The sequence below is a fragment of the Pelecanus crispus genome, chromosome 4 (genome assembly GCF_030463565.1).
Source record: "Pelecanus crispus isolate bPelCri1 chromosome 4, bPelCri1.pri, whole genome shotgun sequence".
NCBI lineage: Eukaryota > Metazoa > Chordata > Aves > Pelecaniformes > Pelecanidae > Pelecanus > Pelecanus crispus.
Genome location: NC_134646.1, coordinates 76,951,701 through 76,970,815, shown reverse-complemented (window position 1 = coordinate 76,970,815; position 19,115 = coordinate 76,951,701). Strand labels below are relative to the sequence as shown.

At 37.8% G+C, this 19,115-nt stretch overlaps 1 protein-coding gene across 9 annotated transcripts in view; it reads left to right on the top strand.

The window, feature by feature from the left end:
- ADD1 (adducin 1) overlaps nucleotides 1–19,073 on the top strand; it is a 65,379-nt gene extending 46,306 nt beyond the window's left edge. For 2 of the 9 annotated variants that reach the window (XM_075709812.1, XM_075709811.1), the window contains exons 11-16: nucleotides 1,760–1,861; nucleotides 3,745–3,834; nucleotides 10,686–10,842; nucleotides 11,712–12,086; nucleotides 12,851–12,946; nucleotides 17,152–19,073. In XM_075709812.1, the coding sequence (XP_075565927.1) occupies nucleotides 1,760–1,861; nucleotides 3,745–3,834; nucleotides 10,686–10,842; nucleotides 11,712–12,086; nucleotides 12,851–12,946; nucleotides 17,152–17,510 (1,179 nt within the window). In that variant the 3' untranslated portion in view covers nucleotides 17,511–19,073. The other 7 variants (XM_075709818.1, XM_075709817.1, XM_075709820.1 and 4 more) reach the window with 5 other exon arrangements.
- The last annotated feature ends 42 nt before the right edge of the window (nucleotides 19,074–19,115 follow it).

Sequence of the window (19,115 nt, the reverse complement as noted above, 5' to 3'; positions counted from 1 at the left end):
AAAAAACAGAGGATCTCTATCTCTGTGGTATTTTTGTGGTGTTCTTTTTGATTTAAGAAATTAATGTATACTTTTATTGTTTGTACTATCAGCATTTTACTAAACTCAACTATAGTTTTGCCTTGACTAGAAGAAAGCTTAAAGCTATGCTTATGTTTGGAGTGGTTTGTGCTTTTCAGCCTTAGCTTGCAAAGTAGGTAGTATTTTATATTTGAAATTATCAGTGAAAGATTGAAGCAAAATTCCTGCTCAGAAACTAGTCTTGTTTAATGATATACTGAAGCAATAGAAAATTTTATACAGTATAACAGGTTTGTGTTATTTAAATTTTTTTATTGCTTGTTATTAACCTAAAGAAAAAATAGCTTGTTATGTTGAGGTTGTTTTTATATATGTTTTGACTAAAAACTATCTTTAATAAAAAGCTGGAGTAGGTTTTATCTGAGAAGATAATCATCAGTGAGTATTTCACAGCTCCATGTTCATTCCATTTTTTACTTTACAGTTGCAAAACATTTTAAAATTCTGTTGCTTTTTGAAGTTTGACAGTTTCTGGCTATCTTATTGTTTCTTGAAGTTACCTAGGAAAAAACGCATAGCATTTGCTCTATTAACAGGTTTGCTTTACTGTTCAGTGCATTTTCTATGCAATAATGATTGGAAATTAGGACACCATGTATAATAAACATATCAAGATAGAAGTTAGTTGTGCATCAAATTAAACAGAGCTCCATACTAAATGCACTGATCAAATAAAGCAACCTTCTATGAAGAACCCATGAAGCGCTTCAAGTTTGTGTTTGGGATATTTTTGTAACCTTTTGAGCTATAAGTTATAAAATATTCGACATCACCAAACTGTTCCTCTAGGTTGCTGTGCTGATACAGCTATTTGTTTGTGCAGAAACTAATTCTGGAAACAGAACATTTTGCTGAAGTAGCTTGTTTTAATGCAAAACTTTGGTGATGCCCACTCTTGCTTCACAGTACAGAATCATTCACTAAACCTGGTTAGTGACATCACATTGCTTTTCATACTTCTGTCATCTTACGCTTTAAGTTCGCTTTGATGTTCGTTGAGTATCGGAGGATTGAATCAATGATCTCTGTCTCTCTTGTGCTATTTTGTAAAAACACCCAGTGCAGGAAATGAAAAGGACAGTAACAGGGTTTTAGAGCTCGTGTCTTAGATCTTGCTGTACTTCTGTTTGGGTAAGGCATAGTGTCCCTTTTAAACAAATATAAACTCATTGTGAAATTTCTGATTAAAATGTCCTTAAAAATAAGTAATTATATTGGAGTTTTCCTACTCCTGTATTAAGATGTCTCTTCCTAAAGTGAGAAGTAGAGTGTTTTTAGAAACACAGAACACTGCAGTTGTCAGTGTGGTCAAGTGCACAGAAAAAACAGCTTAAAAACCTTTCAGTCTCCGTAATCTCCGAATTGCACATAGCTGCCGGAATTGCATTGTTTTGGGTGGAACTTACTTGCAAGTTAACTGGCTCTCTAGTTTTTGTTGTTGTTACTAGCTTGACTTAATAGAATGATTCTGGTATTTAGAAATGCATCTGAAGGTACAGTTTATATTACTGAAGAAGGAAGCAACTTAAATAGTCTTAGGAATGAATAGAAGAATACAATCATTGGTTCAGTTCTCTGCTATGTATAATGCATGATCAACTGTTATGTGAATTTGCTGCTCTGAGTGTCTACAGCCATTACAGCAATTCTGACTGTTCAACTGTTCTTGATATTACAGTGGACTAAAGAGGATGGACATAGAACTGCCACCTCTGCTGTCCCTAACCTGTTTGTTCCATTGAACACCAATCCAAAGGAGGTCCAAGAAATGAGGAACAAGGTTTGTAATAGCAGTAAAATAACTTTTTTGGTCATTGCTACACTTAAGTTGCATACTTGTAATGAACTAACTTACTTTGCTATAGGGAAATTTTTGGGGTTCAGTGACACAGCTCTGGTGTTGTCCTGCCCCTTTATAACTAGGTACTGAAACAATTCCTACATGTTCTGAACTCATCTTGGAAAAAGATGGTACTACTGTCCACTATATGAAGACTTTCATTGTCTTATATTTTGTTACTGTCAGACCAGTTACGGGATACCTCTGAAACAGCCACCACTGAGTTTATGGTAGTAATTCTGTTCCCTGAGATCATAGTTTTACATTAGTGACCTGCTTTCCTATTTTAGTTTCACCAGTTGAAAATGTGGCCTAGACAAAGAAGTCTATGGATCTCTCTCCATATTATATTTTATTATATCATAATATGCTGTGATGGTTGCCAAAATTTTTTTGGCCTTTGGAACTGCATGTTAATCTTTTTGAAGTGACCTAGCAGTTAATTTTCCAGTCTTTGAATTTCAGATCTTCTTGTCACCAATCTGCCAACAGGAAAGCACTGAATGCATTCGGGGCAGTTTCACTTTATTTCTTTTAAAGTATAAAATATGCTCTGGTATCTTCTTAATACTTCACTTGTTCTGGATTGTTTTGCTACTTCTAGCTGATGGCCATATGGAACATGGGAATTAGCATTATGTCACAGGAAAGTCAGAGCGGGGGTACTAGCAGGAATACTGATTTGTTCTAAAATAATTTATATAAGGCTGACAGAGCTTTTGCTTTTCCTGACTCGGCACTGTAAAATAATAATCACTTGAAATGACAAGTCTGGTGAAATTGCCAAGCAGTTTCTTGGTGTTTGAAACACAAACACTGTTTTATTAAAAACTTGAATGAAGCGACTAAGAGGATAGAAGTAACGGCTAAGAGGAGAGAAATAAAACTTCAAATTTTTTACTTTTCTGATTTTGAGAAGGGTAGTAAAGTAGAAACAAGTTACAGATGATGCAGCATCTTCATACTTTCTGAAATACCAAGTAGTAATAACACCTTGTGTTTATATACTTGTATGCATGTATTTTTGTATAAATTGAATGTCCTTTCTAGTTGTAAAGTCATCTTTCTGGATGCATGCTTTTCTTCATTTATCTTGGAAAAAGAACCAGAATATTTTAGAAATAAATTTTGAGTCAGTTGTTATGAATTCTTTACTACTGTAGGACATCTAATTTAAATAGATAATACCTAGATTTAAAGATCCCATTTCTGTTCCCATCTTCTGTATGGAAAGAACTGGGAGGTATTTAGGATGCAAAAAAAGGGATGTGTTTGAGCACTCCCGAGTGTCAGTTAATGCACAGAAAAATATTTATAGGCCCTTTTGAGAATATGGTCCTGACTAGATGCAAAAATTGAATGTTGTGCAGTGTTTTACAGTAGGTTCTCTAGGAAGATGATACTGTGGTGCAATATCAGTGACTAATGGCTAGTGACAGAAACCTGTAAAGGACTGGTCAGGTACCACAGACTTTTATAAATATGACCTCTGTGCTTCTCTTCTTTCCTCACTTTTCTTCACAAACTGGAGTTGTCTGTTACCTGATCTGTAGAGTTTTACCATGAACCAGTACTAAAAAGTAAAGGACAGTACTTGCTGTGGTACTTAAAGACTAAATTCTGAGAAATGTGAGGGAGCAACTAGGAACCTGTGTATCTTCAAGTGGTGTTTATAAGCACAGCTTTATTTGATGGGTAGGGCCATAGTAATTGACACTAGTTGCAGCCTGTTGGCAGGTTCACCCACCCCTTTTTCCAATACGAAAATGTGGTTAACTTTTCCTGTTGTTCATGTGGCTGTATTTTGCTGGTTTCCTTTACAGATCCGAGAGCAAAATTTACAAGATATTAAAACCGCAGGCCCTCAATCACAGGTTCTTTCTGGGGTAGTTGTGGACAGGAGTCTTGTACAGGTGAGAGTATAAAATGCCTAAAACTGTTAGCTTAAAGTTAATCTACAATATCCTCTGCTTTCACCTAATATATCACTATAAAATTATTCTTTAATTGGCAGAGAGTAACTGTTTTTAAGGTAAGTCTTAGAGCTAACACCATTGTCTTTGCGAGAGTGCTCAAGGTCAGAAATTTAAGAGGCTTCAGCCATATAGCCCAAGCATGTCTGTGGAAGATGCTTCTTGTTTTTTTTGCTGAATGTAATGCATGAAATTCAGGAGGCTTATTTATATGGGTTAGATTCTTGTTCAAAACTAGTTGGGCTTTGTGACAACTTTTTGTTTGTTTGTTTTCCAAGTTTATGTATCTTGAAGTATTAATACTGGGCACAGCAGGCTCACTATGGGGCAGTAGTGTTGCGTGTTAAATGTGTTTTATCACGCTTCATAATATTTTATTTGAAGAGCAGTTTGGGAAGAAAAAGCTATTACACATCAGTAAAACTTAAAAGCAGTATATCTGGATATACAAAAGACTTTATGAATCATAGCTCAAAGTAAAGTAAGAATTAGAGCTATACAGTTATACTGTATAGCTGAATGACTTTAAAGCTCTATATATCTGAGTGCTTTAACTGCCCCAGATAAGTATCTTCTGATATACTTTAAAAAGTTTGGCAAGTCTTATCATGGCCATAGCATTATTCATGTTGGGTGTCATGTTGTGTGCATGTCAATTCATTGTCATTTGCAATTTTATCTACCACTTACTGTTTATTTGCATGTTTTTAGCAAGCATCATAATGCTTTTGGTTGATGTTTTAAAGCCTGGGCTCGGTTTGCTCTGTTTACTCAATTTACTGTTGCAGGATGCTCCCCTCTCAGACTGTACGGAATCTATTGAAGGGCTCGATCTCACAGAGCAGGCCTTTAGTCCTGCTAAATCTCTGTCTGTTAGAAAGGTACTGCCCTGTCATACTGCTCTAAATACTGTTGTTCCCCCTTCATTTTACCTCTTCCTTACCCTGACCTTTTCCCTCTGTTAGCTAATGATTTGGCTAGAAAAGGAAAAAAAAAGAAAAAAAATGCATCTCCAAATTATGTATATGCAACTATACAAACAGTTACTTTACCAAGTCGAAGTATCTTTTAAGGATTTTGATCTTTTTCTTTGTCTGTAAAAGCTGGTAAGGAAACACTTTTGATGTTAAGGTGCTGATTAGGTTCTGCATATAGTGGTTTCTTTGCTCATGCTATTAGTGTTGAATTACTCTAATTTGAGATCCATTTTGAGTTAGCTTAATCTCAGCCTGATTGCATCAGTGTAATTCTGAAGATATCCACATGTTCAGAGTGTGTCATGCTGACAAACACTATCAACTTTTGATCCTACATTGCTAGACATCTTGTTTCCTTAAAACTTCCTACAGTTGTCTACAGGAGTTGCTGACTAATGCCCCACACTTCCAAAATCGGTTGTCTTTCAAACATTTAATCATGCTTGTGCTTACATAATATACTTTAAATACAGAATAAATTCAGGAGAGGTGTGTGTGGTTGGGGTGGGCAGTCCTTTGAGGCTGAGTAAACAGGAACAGTTTGCATATTGGAAACAAATCTGTCCTTAGCTATCTTTCTCTCCCAGGTTTTGAAGGAGTTTTAGAGGTGATCTGACACAGAAGCACAGTGTGTAAATAAGCATCAGTGTCAATTCTGCTCCAGTATTTTATCTAAAAGATTCTTAAATCTTGGTTTGGGTCATGCCTAACATCTCATTATCAGAATAGCTTTCCCGTCAAAAAACAGAATACTTTGAATTACATCATTGTTGCAACTCTCATGACTTTACAGTGTAATGAGCCAGTTTGTATTAGAGATAGTTTCATCATACAGAGAACTTGATAATAATGTTTTTCAGATTACAGTCTGGTTTATCCATATTCTGAAAGGAAAAATAATAAAATACTATTTCTAGATTCAAGATGAAAAATAAAACAAAGCCAAATTCTTCCAGGCAGTGCATGCCTTTTATTGTCTGCCTAATAATACCTTCAAAGTGAAAAATTATTTTTATGATAGTCATCCATTGGTTATTACAACACAGGTGGTTTCTTTCATCAGTGATGTGCAAGATATCTTTCAAGTATTATTTTTGAATAATGGCATCTTTCTATAAAACTAGTCAAATATTGTACACGGATTTTGTAGATGGCAAGGAGCCAACAAAAGGTCTGTTGGTTATATGATTTTGCCTCGTATAATGTTAGGGTTTAGATGTCCAAATGATGTGTTTCCTTTTTGTGGTGTCATGAAAGTGCTTTCCTCCTGAAATACGGTGTAAAATTAGATCACAGTGTTAATTACAGTAGGAGTGGCCTATTTCATAATTTTTATTATTGTAATATGGATTGTGACCTGAATGCTTAATGATTTTCGGGGGGGGGTGGGGGGAATGGACAAGCCAACAACAGCAACAAAAAAAACCCAACAAAAACCCCACAACAACAACAAAAAAAAAAACCCCAATGAACCAAACAACAAAAAAAAACCCCACCAGAGAAATTTTCTAGAAAGATTATGCCAAAAATCATTCGTGTATTGCGGAACAAAGGAAGTATAAGCAATCTTATGCCCACATAAACCTCGCATGAAACTTTGAGGAGGCCTGTACATCAAGGACTTAAGGACTTAGGTACCAGATAATGACAAGTTCTCAGTTGACAAATTCTTTGACACTCGATTACAGTTGAAGTAAAAAGTTCCGTCTGATTGCAGTAATGCTTAAAATGTATTATGTTTTCAGTTAACATTGAGATTTATATCAAATACTAATGCACAGTATTTTGGATGAAAAAAATCCTGTTTGTGTACAGTATGCATGTAATGCTTTGAGTGTTCTGTGCCTATGGCTGCAGTAGTAAATACTCCATTTTGCCTTGTCACTTGCTTTGCCCATGTTCTGAGAAGTCCTGGCCGTGTTGCAACATAAGCTCCTTGTGCATCATGTAATTTTATTTGGGTAATAGACTTGGTTAACCAAGCTTCTGCTACAGTCTTGGCTGAGAGAATGTTCGTTGTTTTTACCAACGACCATTCTGCAATCTGATTTAAAATCACATGAATTTTCAGGAATTTTCAGGAATTTTAAGGGGAATCGCCCATTTTGTGTCTTCCTTTAGAATGGAAATTCTGTGGCTTTGTTCTTCACGAAGAGCCTCTCAGTTCTGCCCCAGAGGTGGCACTGTGCTTTAATGGTGATTTCTACGTCAGCCCTTGAAGAATCTTGGGGTTTTGGATAAAGGCACTGCATTAATGCCAGATTGTGTTAAGAGCGATTGTTAACTTCAGACAGTTGTTATGAACCTACTGTCTGATTGAGAGAAAAATTGGCATGTATAAGGTGCCAGTTTTGCTCATATCTATCCTTCAGAACAACACGAAGTGCTTGCCTGTTAAATGATGGTCACCTCAGAGCAGTTTTGAATTTTTGTCTGAAAGCAAGATTTGGTGGAGATGTTGCAAAATGACTTGATAATCTAAAATTTCCTTGTAGGATATGTGAGGTCCAAGTTTAGTGTGAAAGGTATATTGTGTATCATTAGCTATAAATTACTTTCCCTTTATGGGATCTTTGTGGGAGAGCACACCCCTCCAAAATTCTCAGGAGTGAAAATATATTCTGTTCATGAATGGAATCTATCCATTATTTCTTGCAGTGGAGAAAATGCTGTTGATATTCAGGTGCTTACATGTGCAATCAAACTTCAAATAGTCATCAAAATAGTACTAGAATCATCATCAAAATAACACTAGTATCAGCATAATTCAGTGAAATCACTAGAACATTAGTTTTTTGCATGTCATCCTGTGTTGAAATGGAGTGCCAGTCTTTTAAATGGGAATTTATTCCATCTCTAGAGGCTCTCTAATACTGGAAGCAACTCCAGACCAATTTTTTTGTTCAATTTTTCTGAACGTTCATAAGAATCTCTGAATGGCATAGACAGGTTGATAGCTCTGCAAAGTCTTGTTTATTTTAGTGTCACATTTAACAATCTAAAACATGTCCTGTACAGTCTTTTAGTCCTTTGTACCTGTTTTCCTTCTGTCCCGTGTTAGTCTCTTCATTTTGTGTTGTGTTACTCTCTTCATTTTGTGTTGTGTATTTTTGTTTGAATTCTTGGAAGGCTGCTCTGTGGCCTATTCTGGGAAGTAATGCATTGCTACTTCTTTGATTTGTACATGTTTTAGAGTAATCATGTTGCAGAACTTACTATAACTTATTCTCCCCATAGAATCAGTCCCTCTACCCTATAATTTTCACTAGTGGCCTTTGAACTGCTTCCATATTGTTGATACTGAGCAAAACTGGATGTGTTAATCTGGAAACAGCTTTTAGCGGATCAAAAGTTTGCCTTTCTGGTCTCTCATGTAATTTTTTCTGCTTTTACAGTCCAAAAAATGCAAGTGCTTTTTCTTTGTAATACATAATCCGCTTACTGTCGTTGCCTGTCATCTTTTTCAGTATTGCTTCTCTTGGGTCAAAGATACTCAGCTAGTACAAATACTGTTAGCATTGATTGTGGGTGTGGTTTTTGTGTGTGTTTGATTTTGGCTTTTCGGTGGTTGTGTTTTTAGTAAATGTGATAAGCTTGATGCTCTGCTTTTATTGCCAGTAGTTAACAAAGGTACTCTCTTAAGAACACATGCCAGTGCACTAGTCATCTTGCTGCAAACTGCATGTCCTGCTGTTTGTCATTATTAAACCAATAGGCATTCAGTAAAATTTTGTTTCATGTGGAAGTTGTTCTACCCAGTCATTTTGGATTTAACTTGCAGACAAGATTCAAAGATTCTTAAACATTTCAGGGATGCCGGTGTGCACTGTATGTCTTCTTCCTCTGTTGACTTTTGTAATCCTAGAAAACTCTAGAAACTCTGCCTGAGATCAGTGCTTTACAAGCCCCTGCTACTTACTGCTGAGTTTCAGTTAAAACTGCATATTTAGTTTGAAGGGTGGGCAGAGATAGAGAGGGAAATATAAAATTGCCATGGGCACCAATTTTCTGCCACCATGAAAAGCTGGGACCTGTAGTTTTAGGGGTGTTATGTATTTTCTACAAAACAATTAGGATTTGTACAAAGGTTGATATATTTGTGCATTATCCTGTAAGAAAAGCCGTGACTATCAAATTGGAGGTTTTCTGATATTAAGACAGCTGGGGCTTAATGGAAATTGTTCAGAAAAGGCTTTTGACATTCTACTGACATTCTGCATCTGAGACGAGAGTTCCTCTTATTTTATGGAGAAACGGAGGCGATCTGTAACGTTTTAGAGATGTTTCCCTCCTGCAGTTCCTTTCAGGATCTTACAGTGGCGACTCCTTGTTCTGCTGTTCATTCTTCAGTACTCCTGGCTGGTGTTTGCATCCTGAAGAGCAGCACAGATTCTAACAGCCAGCTGTTCTTACCTCCCTGGATTACTCTAGACCAGATTTCTGGAGATCTCTCATGAGGCATTCAGAAATACCTAACTGCTTGTGTCCTCATTCCATCTGGACATTCTTGTCTGTCACCTTTTTGGTGCTGACAGCTTGTCCAAAGCAGCTCTTAGCATCCAAAACAGTACTTTCTCTAATTTAATCTTCAGTTTTACAGTGAATATCTCATGCTTGTCCATCAAGTATGGACATGGAATGGAATGTTTGTCTCTTTGTTCGGGTGCTATTTATCTTTGAACTGTGCTTTCTAATGCTTTCCTTTAAATATTGGCACAAATAACATTCAAATATAAAGATGACCTGGGCCAATCAATAACCCATACTTATTTGGTAATGGAATTCAAATACGTCTTTTCAACAATGAAGACAATTCAGGTGTCACAGTGACACAAGGCACAGACCACACAGCAGTCATTTCCAAACTAGTGTCAGTAGGGTTCTGTATATCCAGTGAAAAAACCAAATGCTTAAACAAGTCACCTGAAAGATACAGCAGCTATACAGGCAAGCATCTTCCATGTCCATGACAATGAAAAGCCAATGGCTTTAGTCTTTACTATATGATTAGAGAAGAAAAACTAAAAACATTAGCATTAGAAAATCTCTGATGCAGCTGCTTTTGTCTGTTGGAACTTACTGTACTTAGAATTGCTAATTTTTATTTTTAGTTGTGTAACTTTTTATCTGGCTTGTATGACAAATGTTATAGCTGTAAATGTGCTAACTTGTATAAGATTACAGTTAATTTTACTTTAACAGTTTATTACAAGCAATTTGTATCTGGTGTATACAGAACACATACAAGATAGCTTTTTACTGTAACATCTGTTAGATGTTACATAGTAGCTACTAGAAATGGGTCATCCCTTATTAAAAAAACAAACAAAAAAGAGAAATAAAAAACCCCCAAAACAAACCACAAACAGAAATACCTATGAGCTGAGTCCTGTGAACTTGTACAGGTATTCTGTGCCCAGATTGCTGTGCAGTTGGGCCTGGTATCCTGTTTCTTTTGTGGGGACAAAAAGAAACTTGATACTTCTGTGACTTCAGATATAATTCAGTGAGACTGTTTGGCTGCTGTTTTAGTTACTGCTTAATGGTGGATATTGCTTGGTGGAAACACTGATGTGTCTGTAAGAGTAATTAGTGAGACCTGTTCTCTCCTTTATATTAACCTGCTGTCAATTAAATTTAAAAAATTAAATAAATAAATCTGTAATAGACACTTTTTTTAAATCTAAAAGCAAATAAATGTAGCCTTTTTCAGATTATCTTTTTGTTTTGTTTTGGTTGCTTTGCAGCCTCTGCTTTTTGGGGTTCTGCAAGTTACTGCTCGATTGCAGATATATCTTAATTTTCTTTTGTCAGGGAGAACTGGTGACTGCGTCAAAGGCAATAATTGAGAAAGAATATCAACCAAAAGTCATAGTGAGCACAACAGGACCAAATCCCTTCAACAAACTCACTGATCGAGAACTGGAAGAATATCGCAAAGAAGTAGAAAGAAAGCAGAAGGGACCAGAAGGTTGGTTTCTCTGTGTGTGTTTTTTCTGCAATAGACTGTAATTACAGCAAGTTTGTTACTAGTTGGAAGGTGGGTTACCTACAAAGGCCATGGATAAATTATTCAGCTTTTGTGTGTTTCAGTTCTTCCAGTGTGAATTAGAAATTTAAAAAGCGTATTGGAAATACGATCTGCAATTTCAGCATTAATGGAGTATTCTGTAAATGCGTAGATCTTACTTTAGAAATTATCCTAGTAGACACACTGGGGCATTTAGTATAGCCAGTTACTGCTGCTATTAGGAAGCTGAAAGCTTGAAACGTCAGTCAAAACCATTTTTAGGTACTGCAAAGTATTGCAGATTGTTCCTCTTCGTTTCCCTTAGCGCTAGATGTAGTCTAGGGTGAGAGAATGGTGTTGCTTTTTAGCAGCAGAACTGCAGTTTTCTGACTCACTGAAAACTGTGGGTTTGAGAAATCCATTGAATGGGGAAGATACAGAACAACATTTGATTGCCACTTGGAAACAGCACATCCTGGGGACTTCCCCCAAAAGAGACTTTCTAAATTATCATAGAATTATGAGAGAATTCTGCTGTAAAAAGAGGTCGTCGCTGCATGTGAAGTGGTTATCCTGCCTTCTGCATGATACTTACGACACTCCTCTGTTGTTAGGTTTTGAATTTGAATGATGCAGGAACCAGAAGTGTCATTTCTTCTGCAGTGTGTGCTCCCTGCTTCTGCTTTGTGATAAGACAGTGTAGGAGCCATTGCAGATCGTGTATGTTCAGTTAATCCAGTATGGGACTGTGTGGGGTGGGATACTCTGCTGTTACGCCTGTATAACTGCATACATTTATTCTCTCCGTAACATTGCTACGTCCTTCTTAGATAAGATATCAAAATATGGAGAGACTGTGTTACTGAGACAGACACCAGCTGGGGAACAGAGTACATTGCTTAGAAATCAGAGCATCAGTGAGCAAAACATGTCAGATAAAAAATCTCTGGATTTGAAAGGCAGATCAAAAACCTTTCAAGGAACAGATACGAAGACTTTACAGGATCGTGACGTATCATCGCTGTCTAAATCTTTAGATAACACTCAGTTTGCTGCTGCATGGGTTTCTTGTCAGACCACGCAGCAAGTCGTCACACATATTAACCGAGAAGAGCCAGATGGGCAGAAGTCCTCCCATAAGGAATTTCATACTGCAGTGATCAAAGCATTAAGGTCCAATCCTGACCTTTTGGCTGAGGCCTCAGGTATTACTAATATGGCACCGGTGGGCTTGCAATCTAAGGAACAACCTCTTTACCTACACCGTTTGGAGATTCTGTCAGTCGACTCTCATCTGCGGGACTGATTTCACTTTTAATTGTCTAGGTGAACTGTATGGAACAATGTTTTACTGTTGTTCCTGATACATGGTGTACTCTATTAATGTTTTCCTTTCGATCTAGGGCTGTTTAAACCTGGAAGCAAGGGGGAACCCTCCTTACTAATAACAAATACGCAAACCACTGTGAAATCTATTTTGAATCATTTGATTACTGCATGTTTCTCTGATTATGGGTGCAGTCGTCTTTTCTTTTGGGATGCAATTTTGTTTACTCTGAGTTTCAGCAACACAAAGCAAGCAAAAGAGTGTTATCTTGTGCAGGTCTGATAGCTTCTCCCCCCCCGCCCAATATTTGTTTATATCTTCCTTGTGTTTTTTTCTTCATAAGTTTTCTTTAGAAGAGTGTGATAAACCAATTCATAAACAATTACATTATTCATGCCCTCTTATTAAAAAAAAACAAAAACAAAACCACGCAGAGCTCCACTGTAACTTCAACAGTTTTGTTCATATCAATCTATCACTTAATTTTCCTTTGCTTGTTTTGGTATTTAATATCCTGGCAGTATTTTGATTCAGAAAAACGTATTCGTATCTTGTGTGCATGGAGCAAAAAGACACTTTTGTTTTCTCACATGCTGAAAGGTTTTGTCTGCCTTTCTAATTTCTCTTTGTCTACATCTGCAGAACCTTCAGAAGATGGCAGACAAGAGAAAGAGAGAAGTCCCCCTGATCACACTTCAGCTCGCACTCCTCCCAGTACGCCGATTAAAATAGAGGAAGGTATGTTCTTCTGATCTGGGGGCCAGGGGAAACCAGTAACTGCATCGTTAGTGACTGACGCATGAAAATATATGAATTAGTATCTAATAAAGGTAAATTATTTCTTGTATTTCATTTTTATACTACCTAAAGTATATGACACTGAACTATGAGTGTAATAGGAGTTACACTTACAATAATAAAGAAGTGTGCATTAATATAAAGACAAATGTTCATCTCTTCAGAATTGCCTTGTCATCTCTTGGCGTTTCTCAGCTGATTCACCCTTTTGCACGTTTTCTGCGAGAAAGAATTGCTCTTATGAAATGAAATAGTGTCTGATGGTGAACCAGGCACAAATTTAGATGCTTTGGTAAATCTCCTTCACTGATTGCACATTTCTTAAACATTATTGTACTTGGATTACACCTCAGTAAATACTTTTTCCAACTCAGTTTGAATCTAAATATCATTATTTGTTCACCTGATGTAGTAGTTTTAACTACAGTGGGAGCAGGGCTGGTAAAGTCTACAATTTCCTCAAAAAAGGATAAAATAACAATCTTGAACAGGTGTAATCTAATTTTTGTCTTGTTTCCTTTACCTTGTACATTGGATATATCACTTGTCTGTTAGTCTTCCATTCACTACTTCATCTCATTCTGTTTTCTATAAGAATGGTTGCAACCATTCTTCTAACTTAACACAATGGCTGTGATGAATGCATAGATTCTCTACTTGTGCTTTTTTCTTCTTGTGGCTGCGTTACAAACAGGAGATGGATATGCTAAAGAGTACCTGTTACCATAGTAAGTATCATTCCATACTCTGACCTGCTTATGTGCTTTGCTTCACTCGTGCATCTTTGTTTACTAAGGGTTTTTTGTTGGGTTTGCTTTTTTTTTTTAAAGCAGGCTTTTTCAGTTGAGATGCTGATTTCTTTAGTTCTTGGTTTCATTAAATTCCAGGTAGTTACAGATCTTCTGTTAAAATGCGCTCCCCTTTGAAAGAGACTGTGAAAGTGACATCATGTGTTTCCATATCTGTGTGTCCGATTCCTCAGTTTAAAAAGGAATAGTCTGAAGTTGTCTTTCAGATATAGCTGAAGCAGGCCTGGGAGTTTCTGCCCCAACAGTTTGCTGCTGCCTGCACAACTTGGACCTGGTAATGAAATGGAAGGAAGTTCCTGATCTGTTCCAGTGCAAAAGCGTTGCCACTGGCTTTGGTTTAAACTTACCCAGCAGACTTCTGCACAGAAGTGGATATGGAACTACTCCTATGTTATATATGTCAGCTGGAGGGATATTCAAATTCCAACCAAGGAATAGCAGCAACTTCTACAGCTGTTTCGGCTAGATCTGTGGGGCTACATCAGATTATGCTTTAAAGTACTAAGGATGTTTGGCCCCTTCATTTGTATGTCCTGTGATATCCAAAAGTCAGTGTGTTTGTCACAGATATTGAAAGTCAAACTATGTCGTAGACAACTGATGTTACTAATAAAGTCAAAAACCTGAAAATTCTTTTAAACTGAGAATTGTGTTCCACAAACTCTTCTAGTTGTGTAAGTTTTCCAGGACAAACATACAAAGCTTATTTTAGAGAGTAACTGGAAGTTTATGTCACGATGACTTTGGCAGAAGTTCTGTTGAATGGCAGTGTTCTCTGTATACAGCCACTGCACAACTTTTTTTTCCTCATATTGTTTCTATTTAAGTGTAGCTGAAGTCAGGAGAGTGTTTTCTGTTATAGCCTAGTTTTTATGTTTGTCCATGTTTGTGTTGGAAAAACCCATAAACCTTTATTTTCATAAATAATGTGAATTGTAAACACACACCAGTATTAATGTGACTTTTCAAACTCTTATGCCACAGTATATATAAAGGGAGAGCATGGATGCCAACGTGATTATTCTAAAAAGCTTAAGAAATGTTGAGGTACTGCTGAGTTCTTAAACCTTCCCAGTTATGTTATGGAAATCCATTAAGTAGAATAGCAAGGTGTTTACATATTGTATGCTTTCTTTCTCAAATGTGGAATTTGTAAATCTCCCTATTTGTGGTAAAATACTGCCCTTAGCGAGCTAGATGAACAGATGTTTGTTAGATTCCAGCATAATGTTAATCCGTTCAGTAAAGATGATGGTAATTTGACAAACAGGGAAGGATAGCAGTCCTGGATTAATGAGTTATAAAGCTGTTTCTAGTTATCCAATGCTTAGGCCAACTGGCAAATGCTCTTTGAATGCCTGTAGGTTCCTATTCTTTAATTTTAAAAATCTCTAATCCCCTTTTTAAAACTTTGTTTAAAACTTTCTTTTAAACTTCTTTTAAAAAGATACGACTGACAATCTAATATGGTGCCTGTTCTAAAAATTGGGCCAGCTAATGAATAGAATAGAATATTTGCAGTTGCAAGGGACCTACAAGGACCATCTAGTCCAACTGCCTGACCACTTCAGGGCTGACCCAAAGTTAAAGCGTGCTGTTACGGGCACTGTCAAATGCCCCTTAACACGGACAGGCTTGGGGCATGGACCACCCCTCTGGGAAGCCTGTTCCAGTGTCTGACCACCCGCTCAGTAAAGAAATGCTTCCTGATGTCCAGTCTGAACGTCCCCTGGTGCAGCTTTGAACCATTCCCACGTGTCCTATCGCTAGATCCCAGGAAGAAGAGATCAGCAACGCTTTTGGTTAATTCCTGAAAAATACAATGAAATCCAAAAAGAGTGTAGTGGTAGTGAAGAATTGTAGCTGGTGCTTCTCACAAATTTGTGTGTCATGTACATATACGGGTTAAGCTAGAGCTTCAGGAGGCAGCTTGTAATGTACATAATCGCTTTCTCTTTTTTACTATTTTAAATCCTGCCTGCATTATAACTTTTAAACTGCTGCCTTGTGCGTTCTGAGTGTTTGGCACTGAGTACTAGTGTGTTTTGTTTATTTAACCTATTAGAAGTTCATGGTGCTCTAGGCAAAACTTGTTGGGTTTTCTAGCAGGTATTCATGGAACAGAGCCCTCTAAAATATATTTGAGGATTATTAATCCCATCTGGCAGAAATAAAAAGAACACTCATTGTCATTTCCATAGGAAAAATGGGAAAGTATGAAGTATTTTCTGTAAATTCTTGTGAAGGCCTTCAGTCTTTTCAAACTAAAATGAACAAGATTTCAAAAGGGGAAAAAATAGTTGCCTTTCTTTTGTGCCTTGCAATGAGTGTGGCCTGAATTTTGTTCTAAATTCCTCCTTACGTAACTTCAGTGGGGATATATTTGACACAGCTAACAAGATACTTCTGGGCTACAGTGCAGTGATGAACGCTGCAGGGGACTTCAAAAAGTGCTCCTTGTTAAATATACGTGCACAAAGAGGAGCTTTAAAGAGAACATCTCTAAAGCATAGTGGTGATTGAAGGAAGCGTTAGAGTTGAGGGAATAGTGGTAAAGTTCACCTTTGGATATAAAGTTAACAACAGATTTTTGATGTTCCTTTACCCAGGGGTGAGTTTTGCTGTTGGACATCACATACATTTTAAAAAAAAAAAAAAAAAGCTGTATCGCATAAGCTGCTGAGCTCATTTAATCTGATAAAATACATGGATTTTACTTACAGGAATCCATAATATATACTCATATCTTGCAAAAGAAGTGAAGCCTTTGTGATAGGAAATCATAACCTGAAGCAACATCTGTTAGATCTCATGGAAGAATATTATGAAAATCCAAGCATTGTGATTACAAATTGGCAAGCCAATAGTTTAGAAATTAATGTATTTGCATGTATCGGATTGCTGCAAACCAGCAATTAATTTTATCCCACCAAAAGAAAAAAGAATCAAGATACGGAATTTCATGATGCTCTCTTCAATGCCAAAGAAAACCGTAGGTTTAATTCCTGCTTACTGTACTAAAATCTCCGGTCGCTTGCAAATGTTATAAATAAAACCTGAGAGAAGGCTGAACAGCTACTTTCTTGCTGGTTTACACCCACATGATGGAATTCAGCTTTATCTGTTCTGCGGTAAGAAGCTTAAAAACAAAATTTTTGAGTATCTTATGTCTATCTCTGCGCCCAAGGGTAAAGGAGAGCAGGCCTATTACAAAGGCTTTTATGCAAAGCGAATACATTAGGGTTTTTAAAGAGCGCTCAGCACCACCGTGCTTCGCTTCCTCTGTTCTAGGGACACTTAGGTAACCTAACCTGTCACTGTCTGTCCGCCCACCAGAGACACGGCAGGACCAGACCTACAAAGATGACAGTGACGCTGCAACTTTCAAGCAAACCCTCCCAGATCTCACCCCCGATGAGCCTTCAGAAGCACTCGGCTTCCTTCCCTTGGGAAAGGAGGAAGGGAGATGCGATGAAGATGTGCCCAAAAGCCAAACGGAGTCACCTGCAGTGGAAAATAAGGAACCCCAGTCCCAGTCTCAACCCGCTGAGGAGCCAGTGACGCCAACAGCTGAGGAGGGGACAGCGGCTGATGCAGGTAGTGACGAATCTCCAGGGAAGTCCCCATCGAAAAAGAAAAAGAAGTTTCGCACTCCTTCCTTCCTGAAGAAGAGCAAAAAGAAGAGTGACTCCTAAAGGCCAAACACACTGCAGAAACACTGTCATATTTTCAGATTCATTAACCACTAGAATGTACCAGATCGTACCGAGTGTTTTGTCTTATTACGTAAATGAATGCAGCAAGTAACCCACCCAGCCCCTCAAGTTACAGCTCGATTGTTCAAGGTTATAACCAGAAACTAATGTCCAAAAAGGTGCTAATCCTGTGTTTTCAGCAGCTACCACAGATCTGATCCCTAATTTGTAATCAAATGTGAGCGACTTCCACGTGGAAGGCATTGAATCACTATTTTTAATTTAAAGCCCGCACTGCTTTACAAAAGATTAGAAGTTTCACAATTAAAAATAAAACACGCGTTGCTTACCACAAGAAGCGTTCTTTCCCACTATTCTGTTCCAAGTCACGAGTACATTTCTTCTTCAATACTGACTTTTAGAGAGGATGCTTTTGCAGTGGTGACTTCAAGGGGGACGTATTCTTGAGCTGACATGTAAACTTCTGCGAGCTTGTGATTACCGATCACGTTTTAGTCAAGCTTTGAGGCTCTCCCTTCCTTCCTCGCTTTCTCCCCTCTGACTGTTGTAACAAAATGCAGGTGTTTTTCACTTTGTTTTATTTTATGACTGGCACTTGAAATCACCTTTGATGTCTAGGACTGGAATAACTGTGGTGTGTTCCGCTCATGCTGTGTGTTGAAAGAGCCCAATCCTTTTTTTCTTTTTTTCCCCCTCGTGAATACAGTTTAAGGGAAATCTGTCTTTCAGTCTCGCCTCCCTAAGAATCAGTCATATGGTAATCTGGCTGTTAGGAAGGGTTAAAAAGTAACTGTATTCAAGGTATTTGAGCAGTTTTTCAGCTGGTGGTGTGAAGCATGGGCAGCTGTATGCTGGGCCTTAGCACAGGGTTTTTTCACCCTCTTAAAAATCCCTTGGGTGCACGTGCAAACCTGTTGCATGTGAGCCCTACCCGTGGCCTTTTGTGTTTGTTCCTTCCCATGATAAAGATGTAAATGCATTACACTGAATATTTAACCTTTTTTTTAATATTAATTATTTTCACTTACAAAACCTGGCATTTCTTTCATTTCTTTTCCTTGTTGCCAGCAGTAAAGTGCAGAAATCCCCAGTAACCTTACAGGTGTATTTTCAGAGTTTGCTATAAATGTTTGTTTAATATGTAGCACGGTAAAGAAAATCACTTCCACCACTGAAGTAATGATTTTCCAGTTATTGCCATGCTTCTGTCTCTCACTAATGATAAAAGTAGTTTAAGATCAGATAGGCAAAGCTTGCAAGAATTCTCCAGAAACCGTGTGTAATGACCCCACCAAAAGCGGGGAGGGTCGGTGACCCTTCCTGGTGCCTTGTGTGAGCGTTTCTGGCGTTAACAGCAGCAAACACCCACGCCCCTGCGTGGGAGACGCGCGCTCAGCGTCCGTAACGAAACAGAAGACGGATGTAACCTTTTAGGACAATATTAAACATCGCAGTTGGTGTAAAATAGCAGAAAACTAATGCCTTACATTCCTGCAGCAGAAAGCACCAAGGGAGAGGTGGGTGGGTGGAGGCCTGCGCTGGGCTGGGCTGGGAGGTGCCGGTGCCTGGCTGGGGAAGGGGAGC